At 35.7% G+C, this 19,142-nt stretch overlaps 1 protein-coding gene across 1 annotated transcript; it reads right to left on the bottom strand.

The window, feature by feature from the left end:
- Positions 1 to 5,332: 5,332 nt before the first annotated feature.
- LOC104224230 (ubiquitin-conjugating enzyme E2 7-like) lies at positions 5,333 to 6,050 on the bottom strand. Its single transcript, XM_009775834.2, has one exon. It carries the CDS (start codon positions 5,999 to 6,001, stop codon positions 5,501 to 5,503), a length of 501 nt encoding a protein of 166 aa, XP_009774136.1. The 5' UTR covers positions 6,002 to 6,050; the 3' UTR covers positions 5,333 to 5,500.
- Positions 6,051 to 19,142: the final 13,092 nt, after the last annotated feature.

Below are 19,142 nucleotides of genomic sequence, written 5' to 3'. Positions count from 1 at the left end.
AGACCAAATGGAGTTTTGAGGAAAAAGTTATGTCTATTCTACTAGACAGTGTGCAATATGCCTCTTCGAGTTTTTGCTTTGTTGTTTTATCATCCGTTGATCCCCGAACACGATCCCGGCTTACTTCCTTGAGCTATTACTCAGAATTCAAAGCTCCAAACCACTTAAATTCATTTCATAACATCTATATAGCTCGGAATCACACCTACAAGGTATAAAACACACAATTAGTGCAAAACACTAGCGATTAAAGCGCAAACTCAACTAAAGTGCAGTAAATTAGAGTGTAATAATCGACTAAAATACGTAATTATAGCCTATCATCAACTGAGAATCTACATACTACAACAAATGTCTATAGATATGACATAATTGCAATGAGAATATAATGCAACAGTCACAAAGGCAGGCATACAGAGAGAGAGGAAATAAAGTTAAGCAAATCTGGCAAAAGACTGAGAAGGCTGGACCTAAGGACAATAATCAGGAAAAGGAGCAAACAAAGAGGATGGAAACAACAAAACCCCTAGAGGACAGCACAATGCAGATTACTGCAGATACTGGACAACCTGAAGAAAAAGGGTGGACAACAGTTAGCGGGAAGTTAGCAGCAAGGATGGCAAAAACAAAGCTAGTTGAAGGCAAGGCTCTTGGTGGAAGTAATGGGTTTCAATCCTTAGAAAGAGGACAAAAGCACACAACCAATGATCCGGGACCAAGCAATATGTAGATGGGGTTTTATGGGGGACAGGAGATATATCATGATACACAATTCATACCAGTATGAGTATAATGACATAGAATGTTAGAGGGTTAAATAAAGCATACAAACAAAAGGAGACAAAGGAATTCATAAAGCAGAATAAAAAGGTAGTGATTGCATTAGTAGAACACATAATAAAGAAGTAAAAAACTAGTAGTATTATCAATAAAATTGCACCAGGATGGTAGTGGATATCAAACTTCAGCAACAATACTAAGAGCAGAATATGGATTCTATGAGACCCAAGAATCTTTGATTTTGAACCAATTGGCATATATTGCCAGTACATATATGGACAAGTCAGAACTCACTCAAGATTGTTAGCATTTGGCTTTACATCAATATACAGCTTGCATACTATCAAAGATAGGTTGAGTATGTGGCAGAAATTGTGGCAAATAAACAGTATACAGCAGGGACCATGGTTAGCAATGGGAGATTTCAATTCAGTACTGAATAGTCAAGATAGACATCATGGTACTATAATACAAGATATGAAAACAAAGGATTTCAGGGAATTCATGAATGACACTGGCATGAATGAGTTACTTACTGTGGGAAGAGATTATACATGGACAAATAATCATACCTATAGCAAGATAGACAGGGGATTGATTAACACAAACTGGATGATGACAATGCCCAATCTGTGTACACAAATCCTAGAACCATCTTTTTCTGATCACTCACCCCTTAAGCTGATGATCTCACAAATGTATAGGAAGAAAGCTAGTCTATTCAGGTTCTTTAACTATCTAGCTAATCACCCCCAATTCATACCAGAAGTAGAATAAACATGGAGTACAACTAGAGATACTAGAAAGTTACAGGGAGTATGGAACAAACTAAAGAGAGTCAAGCAAGTTATTAAGGGTCTTAATACACAACAATACAAAAGTGTTGATGGCAGAACCAAAGAAATCATAAGGGAATTACAAGAAGAAAATGGGTTGTAGAAAGATTAATGCAGAACTAGCTGAGAAAGAAAAGGAACTGAAAAGAAACCTAGAGAGGTGGATACTGATAGAAGAAAGCATTTATAGACAAAGATCAAGGGTACAATGGCTGAAGTTGAGAGACTAACTCTGCATACTTCTTTGCACAAATGAAGAACAAAAACACTTTAAATGGAATCCATGCTCTCACTACTGATCTAGGGGTTCAGGTACATATGGAGGAGGAAATATAGGCTGAAATACTTAGATACTATAAACAGTTGCTATGGTCAAATGCTCCTGCAATCCCAGCAATAGATCCAAATGTAATGCAAAAAAGGGACAATACTCAAAAGAGAACAACAAGTTAAACTAATTCAGCCTGTCACAAGGCAAGAGGTATGGGAAGCTCTACAAGATATAGATGACTTGAAGGCCCCAGGATATGATGGACTCAATGTAGTATTTTTCAAGAAGTCATGGCATATCATAGAGGAAGAGGTAACACAAGTTGTACTGGATTTCTTTCAATCATCATAGATATTTAAGCCAGTTATCTGCATATCAATAACCCTAATTCCCAAAGTCAAAAACCCTACTACCATTAAGGAGTATAGACCTATTTCATGTTGCACCACAATTTACAAAATCATTCCAAAGGTCCTGACTAGTCGACTACAAGGAGTCATAGATGATTTAATAGACAAGACTCAGTCTGCTTTTGTTCCTAGAAGAGTTATTATTAATATCATACTGAGCCATGAGTTAGTAAAAGGGTATGGAAAGAAAGGGGTGTCACCTCGATGCATGATGAAACTGGACATGCAAAAGGCATATGACTCACTTGAATGGCCTTTTCTTGAGCATGTATTGTGTGCATTAGCATTTCCAGAGAAGTTTGTGAAATGGATAATGAATTGCATACAAAGTGTTACTTATAATATCATCTTGAATGGTTCACCAACTCAACCATTTAAGGCCAGGAAAGGACTTAGACAAGGGGATCCCCTATCCTCATTTCTTTTTGTGTTTGCAATGGAATACCTCACTAGAAGATTAAAGGCACTACATCATATCCCGGACTTCAATTTTCATCCCAAATGTGCCAAGATGCAGATCATGCAACTTGGATTTGCAGATGACCTTTTACTGTTTTGCAAGGGAGACACAGTTTCAGTTCAACTGTTATACAATTGATTTTTGGACTTCTCAAGAGCGTCAGGATTGGAAATTAATAAGAAGAAAAGCTCCATCTTCTTTGGTGGAGTATCATAGATGTTCAAAAAGAAATATTGGAGTTCCTTGGAATCCAAAGAGGGGAGTTGCCAGTACGATATCTTGGAGTACCTTTAAGATCTAAAAGAGTCTCACTAATTCAATGTCAACCTCTAATTGACAAACTAGTGGGAAGAATCACATCCTGGATAGCCAAGTTATTGTCATATGCAGGGAGGCTACAACTCATCAAAAGTGTCCTATTCTCCATTCAAAGTTACTGGGCTCAAATTTTCATGTTACCAAAGAAGATTACCAAACTGGTTGAGGCAATTTGCAGAAATTTCTTATGGACAGGGGATAGCAATATTTCGAAAAAAACTCTACTAGCTTGGGAGAAAGTTTGCAGGCCAGATTAGTAGGTGGTTTCAATGTAATGGACATAGGACTATGGAACAAAGCAGCCATCAGCAAGCATCTTTGGAATTTATGCAAAGAAAAGAACAAGCTATGGATACAATTGGTGCACTGTTACTATATAAAAAGCAAACACGTATTGGAGGTGCAAACTAGCCAAGCATCATGGATCATGAGGAAGATACTGAAAGCCAAAGAGAACTTCGAGAAAGTAAGATATACCTATGAAGGCCTAATGCAGATGTAGACTTGCTCTATAAAAACACATGCACCATAAACTGCGAGGAGAATTCAACAAAATGAGCTGGAGGAAATTGGTATGCAACAATGCAGGATGTCCTAGGTGGGTATTCACGCTAACATTGGTGGCTAATAGCAGGATATACACAAAGGATAGATTGCTAAAATGGGGTATTCATAATGATCAAATATGTCCTTTATGTTCACATACAAATAAATCCATACAATATCTATTCTTTGAATGTCAATATGCTGCTGAGCTATGGAAAAGGATGCTCAACTGGCAAGGTATCTACAGAAACATTTATGGTTGGTTTGGGGAACTACTTTGGGCAAAAAACTAGGCGAGAAATAGAAGCACAAAAGCAGAGCTGTTCAAGATTGTGCTAGCAGGCTGTGTATATTTGTATGGTAGGAAAGGAATGCAAGACTATTTCAGGCCAAATCGAGGAACTGTGAGATACTTAGCAAACTCATTGTACAAGAAGTGCATTGCCGAAGCAACGGGAAAATAGAGAAAATTATAAGTAGATTGGACTACTAGCTAAAGTAATAGTTAGAATAGGAGAAGGATAGTAAAAAGAGTGTATAGGGGAGGGAGGGAAGTATAGTAAACTTTGTAATGGTTCTGTATTGATTGTAAATATTTTTTCCTGGTATATATAAAAGTTTAATTACTAAAAAAATTAAATTAAAAATTTTGGCCCACGGTTTACCCCAGCCCAACCTCAGTAAAGCCTAAAGGATCGGTAGGCTAATTTGGGTTGAGCCTATAAGCTTCACTTTTCAATAGGCTAAAAAACTCTTTGCCCAACCTTATCCAAATAGCGAGCGACTGGTGTATCCCAATCTTCTACCACACTTGTACATGGAAGGAAACAATAGTCCCAATTTGTTCATAGTTGTACATGGACGGAGGCAATGGAGTCCCAACTCCATAGTTGTACATACACAGACTCAAATGCACTTTATTGCCTAATGTGAGACTTTTCGGTCCGAATTCTGATTCAATCGGGCTTCAGTAGGGATACCAAACACTAGATGTAAAACCAAAAAAACCATGCAAACACACACACACACACAAAAAGGCAAATTACACACATACACAAACACAACTATGAGAAGGAGGAAAGAACAACAACAACAACAACAACAACGACCCAGTATAATCCCACAAGTGGGGTCTGGGGAGGGTAATATGTACGCAGACCTTACCTCTACCCTTCGGGGTAGAGAGGCGGTTTCCAGGAGGAAAGAACAGCTAAAAGGATTAATGTAAATAGCTATTCACCCAATAGCTTATAGTCGAAAAATATATAATATATGTATAATTAATATATATTTATGTATATAACCGTGTATAATTATTGTATAGGCTGTTTGTGTAAAGATCCCGAACTACTATCACTATGTACATAAGAAGGGCTCGTTTCCAGCTAATGGTACTTTTAGGACAATATCACGTAGAAGTTGTCTTAATTTTACACAAGAATTATTTATCATATCATTAGGTTAGACGGTCTACGTCACACCTTTTTCAGGTGCGATTCTTCTTCGAATTCTACATGAACGCGGATTACCTTGAACACCAAGATGACAATAGGACCAAGTAAAACAAAAAAATAACCATTAAACTGGTTAAAATAAAATTTTACTTCAACAATATTTAATCTATCTAATAAACGAAACCATAATTCATCCAAATTTGTCAAAATTTTCAACAAAATTAGGAAAAAAAAAAAAAGAATCAAACCTTTCTCCAAATAAATTCATGACCTCGTAAGTTTAAATTTTTTCTCTAAAATAATCTTAATACCAAAAATATAATACTACTTCTAAAACAAACAAAACCAAAAGCAAAAAAATAATTTAAAATAGTATTTTTCTTCCTTTTTATTCTATTTTCCTTTTCCTTGCAAAACAAGTTACCTCACAACATCTCTTGTGATCTCCTAACACAACGTTTAACTTTCTTCACAAATTCATCTCTATTATCTCTCCATTCCTTAGCCGCATCAACATTCGCCGGAGATTCATCGTTCGGACTCGAAAGCATCGATATAATACTCAACATAATACTCTCAACGGTATGAACCGGCGTCCAACGTTCACTAGCAAGTTCATAAAAATTCGGATCATCACCGGGCGGGTGTAGAATCGATATACAAACCCGACCGTCAGAATAGACATTTGGATGCCAGATTTCGGTCGTGAATTTAACTTCCGGTGGGTTATTTGGATAATCCGGAGGAAAAATCATGGTAGCGTTGAAAAAACCGCCGTCGAATAGGGTTTCGGGTGGACCGATAATGGTAATGTTCCACTTGAATACGTTGTTTTCATCGACTAAACCGGCGGAGAAACCGTCGACCGGATGCCGGTTTAGGTCTTTGAGTTGTTTTTGGAGGAGAAGAGCGGCTTGTGAAGCCATTGTTACAAAGACAGAGAAAAAGAAAAGAGAAGAGTTCTTCTTTGGGAGGTATTATTATTATAATTATATATATATATATATATATATATATATATATATAAAAGGATGAGTTTTTTAAGAAAAAGAAATTGTTTTAATTTATTTTGGAGTGAGAGTGGGTCCGTAAATAACTGGGAGATGAGAGGTAGAAAAAAAAGGAGAATTTTTAGTTGAACGGGAATCTTACACCTACATAACGTATGGTAAAAAAACAATCTAATATGAGTAATTTTTTTTCCATTTGGGGAATGGGAAGGAAAAGAGGAGTGGGAAATGGGAATTAAACTAGTGTTAAAATCTTTTTATTTTTCTATTTTGTAATACAATCAAATTTCTTTATAACATCGTCTAAATATTTTGGTGTAGAGAATATATATTGTAATAAAATATAAAAATTTAGTTCAAAAAAAAACTTGCTCATTATAACGAAGTGTCATTATAGAAAATATATGGTGTTATAGAGAGGTCTGACTGTATAACATGTGGCACACCCAGTTAAAAACATTAATTGAAAATAATTTGATTACATTATTCTTACTTACAGCTTGTTTGGATGGTTGTTACCAGTTGTATCGTATCGTATTGTTACTTTAAATACAATGTTTGTTTTGATTGTTACTTAAATTTTGTTGTATCGTATCGTTAAATCCGTCGTTGAGTGACGATGAAATGTGCCACTTTATGTAACGACCGATTTGGTGTGGTCGCGTCGTTTCCTTGTGTTTTTCTCTCAATCTCACCCTTTATTATTATTTAAATATTTTATTTTATTATTTACCCTACCTTTTTATATACCATCTCATAATTTTTCTTTATAATATTGCAAGTTTATTCATCATATTACTGGTGCATGATACCATGAAACGACGACAAAACGACACAATCCATCCAAACATTGTATTCATCAAACGATACAGTACAATACGATACAATACGATACGATACATTATGAAACGATATGTAACAACCATCCAAACAAGTTGTTATGTTCTTATTTTAATTTATTATTAATTCTTGCATTCATCAAATTAATTTCTCCTGTCCACACATGTATTAAAGTTAAAGTAAATTTGGAAAGAAAGATTTAATTCTCTTTTTTTTCCTTTTCTAAAACAACAAATATATTGTAACAATTTTTTTTTTTGTAAACTAATAAGTAAAACGGAACGGAGAAAGTACTATATTTTCCATCAATTTCTTATAAAGGAAGGTTGATGTCAACATCAATACAGACGAATCCAACCAATTATGCATCCAATTTTTATTTATTTATTATGTCAAAAAAGGAGAGAAACATATACTTACGTTTGGTTTTAAAAAATAAAAAAAAAAACTCTGTTTAAATATTTAAAAAAAAAAACTTTTTAACTGTGGGAAGGTTTTTGGAAAAGCCTGAGAGAATCTTATACACCTTTATAATAGCTTGAGAAATCATCTTATCGGTTTGTTTCATTTTTTTACCTTGATAATGGAGTTTATCGGACAACTAAGTAAAAAATCATTGTAACTTTCTTTTAAAATACGGTAAAATCAGTAAAAATGGCTTTTATTTGGAAGAACGATAAAATCACTAAAAATGATTTTTTCTGCTTCTTTTATTGTTTCATAACTTTTATTGCTTCATATAACATTTATAATATTTTTTATAGTAAGTAGATTCTGAAAGCTTTCCAAAATAAGAATTCATATTTTAATAGTTATTCACTAACCACATAATTATTTTTGTTCCATTTTATATTTTTTTAAATATTACATAAATAAATAAAATTATAATGAAAATATTATTACAATAATTAGATTTATTGTTTTCAAACAAATGAAAAAATAGTTTTCTACAATTAATGTTTGAATTGAGTGCAGTTAGTTTAAGTTTGAAAGTATAAGATGATTTTTTAAAAATCGGTCCAATTTAAAAATAGCTAGAAGGATAAAACTTATTTGAATTTGAGATGAGATTTTTTTTTTTGAAATATGATTAAAAAAATTAGAATATGAGCAATAGAGTCAAACTTACTATTGAAATGACTTTTAATTATCGCAGGTAAGATCCTCTTTCAAGCAAGAAAATGGTAAGTACCACCAGAACGATGGAACTGGTCCATATGGATCTTTGTGGACCAATGAGAACATTGAGCAAATGTAGTAAGAGATATGTTATGGTGCTTGTTGATGATTACTCTAGGTTTACCTGAACGCTGTTTCTAACATCTAAAGATGAAGCATTTGACATCTTCACTTCTTTTGTTAGAAAAACTCAAAAACAACTAGGTAATCAACTTGAATCAATTAGGTCTTATCATGGTACTAAATTTGAAAATGCTAAATTTGTTGAATTTTGTGATGAGCATGACATAGATCATAATTTTTCTGCTCCTAGGACTCCACAACAAAATAGAGTAGTTAAAAGAAAGAATAGGACATTTGAAGAAATGGTTAGGACTATGCTTCTTTCTAATAAACTGCCCCATAGTTTCTGGGCAGAAGCTGTGAACACTGCATATTACATCATAAATAGGTGCATGACTAGACCTCTTGTTGAGGAGACTCCCTATAAGTTACTTATAGGAAGAAAGCCAAATATATCTCATCTTAGGATATTTGGATGCAAGTGCTTTGTGCACAATAATGGTAAAGACTCCCTAGGTAAGTTTGATCCCAGAAGTGATGAGGGAGTATTCTTGGGATATTCTTCACATAGTAAAGCTTATAAGATCTATAACAAAAGAACTATGTGTGTAAAAGAAAGTGTACATGTGGTTTTTGATGAAACTAACATTCTTTCTGAGAGGCAGGAACATGAAGATAAAACAATTGGACTGGTAAGAAACTCAAATGAAATCACAGCCCAGACTGAAGCTGCACCAGAGGAAGGAACAGGTGATGGAACATGTTCTTCTACCTAGGTCAACCTGAAAGGGGGAACTGAACAAAGAAGAACTGATTCTCAAACCTTGAGGGAACCTGTTCATGAACCTGTTCCTCGGCAACAAAACACTGAAGGAACATCTAGGGGAAACCAGCTGGTTGTGAAAGCTTACAAGTACCAAAGTTCTCATCCCATTGAGAACATAATTACTGATCCAATATCTGGAATCAAAATCAGATCTTCTTTGAAGAATCTCTTTGCTTTTGATGCTTTTTTATATCTTACTGAAACTAAAAATATTGCTGAGGCTTTGCAGGATGCAGACTGGGTGAATGCAATGCAAGATGAACTCAACTAATTTGAGAGAAGTCAAGTTTGGCATCTGGTTCCAAGACACAAGAATAGATCAGTAATTGGCACAAAATGGGTCTTCAGAAATAAAAAACTTGATAAAGATGGAACAGTTACAAGAAACAAGGCAAGATTGGTGGTTCAGGGATATAGTCAAGCGGAGGACATAGACTATGATGAGACTTTTGCACGAGTTGTAAGATTGAAAGAAATTAGACTCCTTATAGTCTTTGATGCTTACATGGAATTCACTCTCCATAAAATGGATGTCAAGAGTGCCTTTCTTAATGGCTATCTAAAGGAAGAAGTGTTTGTCAAGCAACCTCCGAGTTTTGAAAGCAAGGAATGTCCTGATCATATGCACAAGCTTGACAAGGCATTTTATTTGCTCAAGTAGGCTCCAAGAGCATGGTATAAAAGACTATCAAAATTCTTGCTTGAGCATGACTACAAGAGAGGTAAAATTGATAATACTTTATTCTTGAAAGAAAAATATAAAGATCTCTTGGTAGTTCAGATATATGTTGATGATATAATCTTTGGAGCAACTACTGATAAGCTAAGTAAAAAAATTTGCTAAACTAATGGGGAATGAATTTGAAATGAATATGATGGGTGAGCTTAATTTTTTTAGGCTTACAAATTAAACAAAAATCAAATGAAACTATGATCCATCATTTTGAAGCACTTAAGCGTTATTAAGAAAGTTGGCGTGCTAATTATATTATTTTGTTTGCGAACGAGGACTAGTAATATGATGGATATTAATTAGATATGATAATAAGTGTACGAGGAATATTATAAGTGATTTGGGGTCTAAGGAGAGGCCTAAGTCCAAGCCAAGTTGAAAATTTTCATTATAGACGAAAGTTTCGAATGAGCACGCACAAGACCAAATTTTGGACAAGAATATCTGAATGAATATAAGGAGTTATGTGATGAACAACCTATCAAATGAAAGATCTTCAAATCTAGTTTCTAACTCTTCACACCGTTCGTCATTTGGACACTACTACAAGAAGTTATGGCCAAACTACCAAACGCTGGCAAAAATTGTACTACCGCGCTGCCCCATGCGGCGCGCGGCGCGCCACGCCTGTAGGGAATTCCAGAATGATCCAAAATTTTATTTACAGAAACATTTTGCACAGCCGCCCCATGCACCGCGGCAATACAAAAACGGGTTTTTAAGACCCGAATCCCATTTCATTTAACTCGTTTGGGGTTTGTTATTTTGGGATTTTCTGGTGCTTTTAGAGAGAGGGAAGAGCATTTCTAGAGAGAGGAAGAAGCTCAAGTGCCTTGTTCATCAAAAATCTTGTCCAAGCCATGAAATCCAACAAGAAATCCTTCAAGTTCTTCATCAAAGAGGTAAGGTTCTATACCCTAGTCTTCAATTTCGTTTTTGGGTGATTGTTGGGCAAGAATTCATGGAAAAACTTGGAATAAGTCATTTGTAGTCATTGTTACTCAATAATATGGGACTATCATTGAATATCCCGACTAGATTACTTGTTTTTGAGGTAAAGTCCGAAGGATCGGTCCTAGGGATTTAAAAATTTGATTTGAGGATTCGGAGGTCGAATTGATGTCGGAATTTGGTAAAATTTATATGCTTCAAACCGTTCGTCATTTGGACACTACTACAAGAAGTTATGGCCAAACTACCAAACGCTGGCAAAAATTGTACTACCGTGCTGCCCCATGCGGCGCGCGGCGCGCCACGCCTGTAGGGAATTCCAGAATGATCCAAAATTTTATTTACAGAAACATTTTGCACAGCCGGCCCATGCACCGCGGCAATACAAAAACGGGTTTTTAAGACCCGAATCCCATTTCATTTAACTCGTTTGGGGTTTGTTATTTTGGGATTTTCTGGTGCTTTTAGAGAGAGGGAAGAGCATTTCTAGAGAGAGGAAGAAGCTCAAGTGCCTTATTCATCAAAAATCTTGTCCAAACCATGAAATCCAACAAGAAATCCTTCAAGTTCTTCATCAAAGAGGTAAGGTTCTATACCCTAGTCTTCAATTTCGTTTTTGGGTGATTGTTGGGCAAGAATTCATGGAAAAACGTGGAATAAGTCATTTATAGTCATTGTTACTCAATAATATGGGACTATCATTGAATATCCCGACTAGATTACTTGTTTTTGAGGTAAAATCCGAAGGATCGGGCCTAGGGATTTAAAAATTTGATTTGAGGATTCGGAGGTCGAATTGATGTCGGAATTTGGTAAAATTTATATGCTTGGACTTGTGGTCGGATAAGCGTTCATATTCGTAACTTTTGTCGAGTTTCGACATGTGGGGCCCACTGGTGATTTTTGGGTGTAATTTCGAATTTTTTGGGAAAATTAGTATTTTCATATCGAATTAATTCCTACAATTTCTATTGACTGAATCACATTAATTGTGGCTAGATTCAAGGCGTTCGGATGCCCAATTGCGAGGCAAGGGTATAGCGGAGTAAAGAACTTCACAGTTTGAGATAAGTAACTCTTTAAATCTTAGTGCTAAGGGTATGAAACCCTGGATTATGTGTTATGTGATTGATGTTGAGGTGACGCACATGCTAGGTGACGAGCGTATGGGCGTGCACCCTGTGAATAGTGACTCTGTTATTTCCAGGACACTATGTAGTGGTCCTACTTTGTTGATATATGTGTTTTCACCATGTAATAAGTAAATTGAGCTGTACATCATGCTAGATATCATGTTTAGGCTTTATGCTTATATTATTGGGACCCATAGTGGTCGTTTCTTGCTGTCATCTCACTGATTTCATTGATATTTCATACTCAGTCATAATCATTTATTCATATAATATCTCAGTCTCAGTTGTTATTATTGATACATTATATCATCATTTTTGGACTGATTTTCATGACATTTTGAGCCTGAGAGACTGGAGAGATTGATGACTGAGTGAGGCTGGGGGCCTAATTGTGAGGATGATTATGGGATTGGGTTGCACGCCGCAGCATGTTATTACTGATTTATGATTGAGTGAGGCCGAGGGCCCGATTGATTTATGCCACGAGATGGCTTGTTATAGTGCTTGGGCTGAAGGAGTCTCTTCGGAGTCTGCACATCCCCAGTGAGCACAGGTACCTACTGAGTGCGAGTGCCGAGTGACTTGGCAGGATTGAGTGATTGTGAGGTATGAGTGATTGTGAAGATTGAGTGACTGGGAGGACTGAGTGACTGAGAAGATTGAGTGACAGGTAGGACTGAATGAATTGATACTCTGAGAGTATGCATATGGTTTTGTCACTATTTTGCATTGCATTGTCATGCACATTGAAATATAGGCATAGAGATGTACTTTCCTCATGCCATTTGAAAAATAAAATCTCCTATTTTGAAAGAAAGTTTTATGGGAAGGATCATAGTTTTTAAGACTTACTCATATTTTGGTGATTTCAGTGAAAAGAATTGAGTTTTACTATTATACTTGAAAAGAATTTTTTTTTGGAACTGTGAACGAGCTGAGCATTTTATTATTGAGTTATTCCTTGTGATGCTTTAATTATATTGTTATGAGATGTTACTGGATATTGGTGTGGACTCTAACCTTGCTACAAGCTCGTCACTACTTTCAACCTGAGTTTAGGTTTGTTACTTATTGAGTACATGGGGTCGGTTGTACTCATACTATACTTCCTGCACATTGCGTGCAGATTTCGGATGTCGATGCCGCCGTGTTCGATGAGAGCTTACTTGGAAGATGTTCTGGCATCCCTATTGTAGATGCCTCTTGTTCATGGTAGCCTTAGATTCATTAAACTCTGTTTATGTACTTTTCAAACAGAAGATATATTTATTTCATATCATTTTTGTAAATTCTACTCATAGAAGCTCATGATTTGTACTACCAGTCCTGGGGAGGTATATAAGAGATCATTTATTTTTCCTCAGTAAGTTATATTGTATTGAACTTGATGAGTTGGCTTACCTAGCGGGATGGGTTAGGTGCCATCACGACTAGTTAGATTTTGGGTCGTGACAAGAATTATGTGAAAAGAGTTGCTTAAAAGATTTAAAATGGAAGATTCCAAAGAAATTGATACTTCTATAGCAACAACCACAAAATTGGATATAGATGAACTTGGTTCATCTGTTGATCAGAAGTTGTATAGGGGAATGATTGGTTCTTTATTATATCTCACTGCCAGCAGACCTGGCATTATTTTCAATGTAGGCCTTTGTGCTCGATTTCAGTCAAATCCAAAGGAGTCTCATTTGACTGCTGTCAAGAGAATCTTGAGATACCTAAAAGGCACCACTAACCTTGTCTATGGTATCCAAAAGGTAATAATTTCAACCTAGTGGGATATGCTAATGCTGATTATGTGTGTTTTCTTGTGGATAGAAAGAGAACCTCAGGTATGACACACTTTCTTGGCTCATGTCTTGTGTCTTGGGCTACTAAAAGCAAAATTCTGTGGCATTATCTATTGCTGAAGCTGAGTATATTGATGCTGCCTCATGTTGTGCTCAGTTGTTATGGATCAAATATCAATTAATGGATTTTGGAATTTATGTAGGTTGTATCCCCATATTCTGTGATAGCATTAGTGCAATTAGTATGACCAAGAACCCGGTTCATCATAAGAGAACTAAGCACATAGATGTTAGGCATCATTTTTTGAGGGACAACTATGAGAAGGGGTTGATCAGTATGGAATTTTGTACTACTGACAAGCAAATAGCTGACATCTTCACAAAAGCTCTAAGTGGAGATCACTTTGAAAGGAACAGATTAGAATAAGGGATGATTAAGATCATCTAAAAGGAACCAGTTCTAACTCAAAAATTTGGTTAGAAAATTGTGAATTTTTGTACAAAATTAGATTAGATTTTGCTCAGTCTCATACTTTCATCAGTATACTCTTATGCCATGTGCTAAAATAACTCATTAATCTCTAATGATATTATCTATTTTTTCTTGGAAAATTCAGACTTACACAAGAGATTTCTTAGTGAAGAACCTGGTTCATCAAGATTACTTGGTACGTATTCTCTACTCTGCATATTTCGAAATAATTATATTTGGGTCATGATTAATAGGAGAGTCCCATTTAATCCCAAATCCTTTTGAACTTATCCATTATGAAATGAACTAGTTTCGTTCAAAAAGAGTCCAAATCCTCATTAAGTGCCTAGATTCTAGGGACACCCTTCAACGTCTTTTCAAACTGAATTTCAGTTTGATTAGACTTTTGAAAAAGGCTGTCATTACCAAATTAAATACCCCCTTCTTAAATTGATTAGGCCTTAGTGTTTCTTCACTTCTAATTCTCGAGCCGTCAAAATTCTCTCTATCTTTTCTCATCTTCCAAACACACTCAACCTCATCTTTTCTCATACCTATGCACGGAAATGGCTAACCCCTATAAGAATCCTTCATTACGGAAATCACACCCACACCATCTACTACACCTTCAACCACTCTCATCTCTAAGAAAGGAATGGTAAATATAATGGCTTGTAAGGTTGTTTTTGGTGGTGAGCAAATCAAGAAAATAAATAAAAAAATTGAAACCGAGTTGGGAAGAAGAACCCCAGAAATCTGATGAATCATTCAAGTATGCTACTGAGGGGGAAGAAACTGTTCCTTCTAAGATAGAGTAGGTAACATCTGGCCATAAAGTTACTCTTGAAATCATTTCTGAGGTTGCTACAAATCTGGAAACTAGGTTTGTTCTGGTAGGAACTGTGGCTGGTGCTGAAACAATTGAGTCTGGGAAAATTGATGGTAAAAATGAAAATAGAAAAGAAAATGAGAGTGAGGGTGCTCGAAGTGTTGTGAGGGGAATGGGAAAAAGAGTGGTTGAATCTTCACCACTCCTATTGATTTAACTAAAGAATAAGGTGATATGGTAGTTTGGAGTGAGGAATCTGCTGGAGAAGAAGAGAGTGTGAGAGAAAAAGGGGGAAGTGGGTCTGGAGAAACTGTTGAGGCATTGGTTCGATTAGGGAAAGATGCTCCAGAACCTATTCCATCTGAGCAAGAAACCCTCGCAGACCTACTGAGAAAGGTATCTGACAGTTACAATCCTAAAAGGAAAAGGAGTTTAGGAGTAAAGTCCATGGTACTGCTAGGGCAAACAAGAAAAGAAAGGTTGTTTCGTCTATCCCTGTAGAGACTCCTCCTACAAGAGGAAGAGCTACAAGGAGTCAAAAGAAGCAAAGTGAGGCTGAGCTGGAAAAAGGCCTTAGAAGAAAGTAAGAAGAAAGAAGCTGCTAAGGGAAATAAGAAGGTGGTTGAGTCTGTTGAGGCAGTTGAAATTGATGAGATGGACCTGGTCCTTCGGGATGAAGAGGAGACATAAGAATAAAGGCTAAGAAAGTCAAGACTTCCACAAAGAAGTTTGTTTCAGAAACAAAGTCTGCTGAGCAATCTACTTTGGCTAAAAGAACCAGGTCTGCATTGAAATCAAGAAAAGAGAAAATAGTGGAGGAAGAAGAATGGAGTGGAGAATAAGAAGAAGAATCTGATGCTAAGAAAGACAAAATAGTTAAGTTTGGGAAGAGAACCATCTTGAAAGGTAGACTCCTCAGAGACTTGAAGGAGGAAGGGATGTTAATGCTGCTGGAGAAGTTACAGTTGCAAGGTTAGAAGGGCATGATCCTTCAGATGGATGGAAAGCTGGCCAGAACTGAGATTGTGGAGTTCATGGCGAATTATGAGATAAAAGATGGTAGGGTCACCATGTGGTCAAGGGGGTGACAGTGAGGTTTGATGATAAAGAACTGGGAAAGATCTTAGGTGTACCTTCTGAAAGGGTACAATGGTTATAAGAAGCTTAAATGGCCAAGGCTAGAGAATCTACCTACTGGCCTTGCCATTACTAGGAAGTTTGGTGATAATGAAGAGGAGCTTGAGCTCAAGGCTATTTACAAAAGTGACATGAAGCCACCCTACAAAGTGGTGTTCGAATTTGTTAACAAAGTTGTGTTGCCTATGCAGGAAAGGAGGCACATTGCCACATTCATGGACCTGGTCCTTATGGAATATTTGGATAATGGAAGGCAAATCAATTGGCCTAGATTTATCATCCAGCTTCTTGACAGAGTTCTAAATGGAACCAAAACTCACGCCATACGCTATGATTTTATTCTCATTACAGTACTTGCACACTGTGAGCATGTAATTTTTACCCTATTAAATATTCCTATAAAATTAATAAATAAATTAGCCCTATTTATTGTTACATTTTTTTAAGGATATTTTGGCATTTATTTGGAATTATTTGCATTTTAGTTGCATCTTTTTTTATTTTTTTATTTTTAAAGTTCTGAACAACTAACAAAACATATTTCAACCTTCATCATATTGCATTATTAGGTTTTTGATTTAATGTAATGCCTAATTACATAATTTAATTACTTCATTAAAAGAAAATCACAAAAATTATTTGGTTTTGACATTTTTTTAGTTTTAGTATTAAATTAGTAATTTTTCCTTATTAAATTTAAGATTGACTAATTATGTAAATAACACAAAAAGATAATTAGTTAAATTTTAAAAATTAAGATAATTTAGTACTTAATTTAGAGTTTATTTAAATTAATTAATTTTTAAAAGTAAAGAAAAGGGAGTCTTGGCTGAATTGGGCCAATTTAAACTAGCCCAAGCCTCAAACATCAGCCCAAATATCCAAGCCCAACCCCCTTTGAACCGGTCCGCCCCCTCTAAAGACCAAACGGCGCCGTTTAGGCGACAATCAATCCAGGTCGTTGATCTTCGAATGACCTAACGGCCCGGAATTCCCCTCAACCTAATTATAAAAATTTCCTAAACCCTTCACCCCCCTCATTTCCAAACTCTCCCACTCTCTCACATCTCTGTCTCAATTGTCCAAACCCTAGCCGCCCCAAATCCCTAGCCACCCCATCTTCCTCCACCTTAAACCACCAACAAACCCTAGCCGCCCTAAAATTCTTCCCCACGCTGTCGCCGGAAATCGCCTAAGGCGGCGGCAAAGACTAAACCCCATACTCCTCCTAAACCCCATCTCACAAATGCTCACATCTAAAACCCACAAAAAACCAACAAATCTGCACGTAAAAAACGGCTTAAACCCTAACGCCGCCCACTGGAAATCGCCTACGGCGACGGTGGACCTCCAAAATCCCTCAAGCTTATACCATACACTCTCCTCACCTCCCTGAACCTCACCCTAACAACAAAATCCCCAAAACCCCACCAAAATCCCTAGATCTTAAATCTAAAAATCCAGAAACCCTAGATCCGCCCCCTTTCAATTTTTCTAGTTCGTTTAAAGATCCTCCTGCCAATATCTCCCACCAAGGATCTCAGATTCCAGGTGGGTGTCTTGGCAAGAATGTTTTTAGTAGCTAGATCTGATATGTTTCTAAGAAAAAACTTAACCTAGTTTGTATAATAATCCTCGCGACAAGATTTCTCACTCGGGATCTTAGATTCTGAGAGAGTTTCTTGACGTGAGGGTTTTTAGCAACTAGATCTGTTAAAGGGTTCTTTAGCTTTAATTTCTTTTCCTGCCTTTTTTTCTTCTGTTTTGTTTTTAATTTTTTCTTATTATTAATTATTGTTGTCAGTTATATTCTATTCAAATTAATTAATTAATTAATTAAACGGACTTAATTAATAAATAAAATCAGGGCTTAGATGTATTTTGTTAATTTTTACATCATTATGTATTTTATTTGTTATTTCGTTTATATTAACTAATTAATTAAAATAGATTTAATTAAGATAAAGTAAAAAACAGTGTTAAATTAATTTATTTTTTCTTTTTTGCTTTCTGTCTATTTTTAGTATCATTATATGTGTTATCTTCATTAATTTTGCATTTATTTTTGTTTTGATTAACATTTACTATTTTCTTTATTTAGTTATTGTTTGAGAATTGGGCCTCATTTGAGTTGGCCCATTCTGTTTGGCTCATAAATTGGGCCTGGGTAAAGTGGCCTTAGCTTTGTTAAAAAATTTAAGAGCCCAAGCTCTTCAGGCCAAGAGTCACTTGACTCAGGTCCAGAACCAATCTGGTTCTGAGGTAATTCCAAGACCCTTAAGGGTCAATTTTGGAAACCTGATTCTGAAAATTCTTCTAAAATACTAGAAACTTCTAGAATATGGACAATTGTCCCAATGCTGAGTAGGAAAATAGGGATAAGATCCAAAAATATCCAGAAATACGTCACTTGTCCATTTTCTGAGATAAGGAAGGTATTAGAAATTGAACAGTTGTCCATTTCTGTCAAAAAAATGCCTTTTCCCTGATTTTTAGAGAATTCTGGCAGATTCTTTTTTACCCTAATTCTTATCCCTTTTTACTCCCTCGCTCTATATAAACATTGACCCTTTTATTCATTATACACACATTTTTTATAGATCTGAACAGAGCTAGACCTATACACTGAAATAGCTACACATTAAGACACAAACTAAAAAACACAGAAAATTTCCTAAAAATACACTGATTCTGCACTACTTTTGAAGTCTCTTTCTTTCACTTTTAGTAAAGAACTCATACTGGCTTCATACTATTTTTTGTGGGATTTCTAGGTTTGAACTTGAAGCTATTTTGGTTTCCTGTTTGGATTTTCTTGATGTTGCTTTTACTCAAGTTTTTCAGAGGCATATTTTTTCTCTTTGCTTTGTTTTCTTGCTGCTATCAAGGTATTTTCTTAATAATGTAAAGTTAATTTTGATGTATCGTGAAGGTATTTGCTTTGAAGTGTTCTAAAAATCACAAAATCTGTTTAAGGTTCATGTATTCAAAAGATCTGTATGTTTGAATGTAATAGCAAGAACAAGAAAAGGCATTTTTAGAAAACTTGTTAGAGTAGTAATAGGCAAATTTTTATCACTGTCCATGTTAGTTAGATGTAATAA

The sequence above is a fragment of the Nicotiana sylvestris genome, chromosome 7 (genome assembly GCF_000393655.2).
Source record: "Nicotiana sylvestris chromosome 7, ASM39365v2, whole genome shotgun sequence".
In the NCBI taxonomy this organism is placed as follows: Eukaryota; Viridiplantae; Streptophyta; class Magnoliopsida; order Solanales; family Solanaceae; genus Nicotiana; species Nicotiana sylvestris.
Note: the sequence above shows the minus strand (reverse complement) of the source record. Positions and strands in the feature narration are given on the sequence as shown.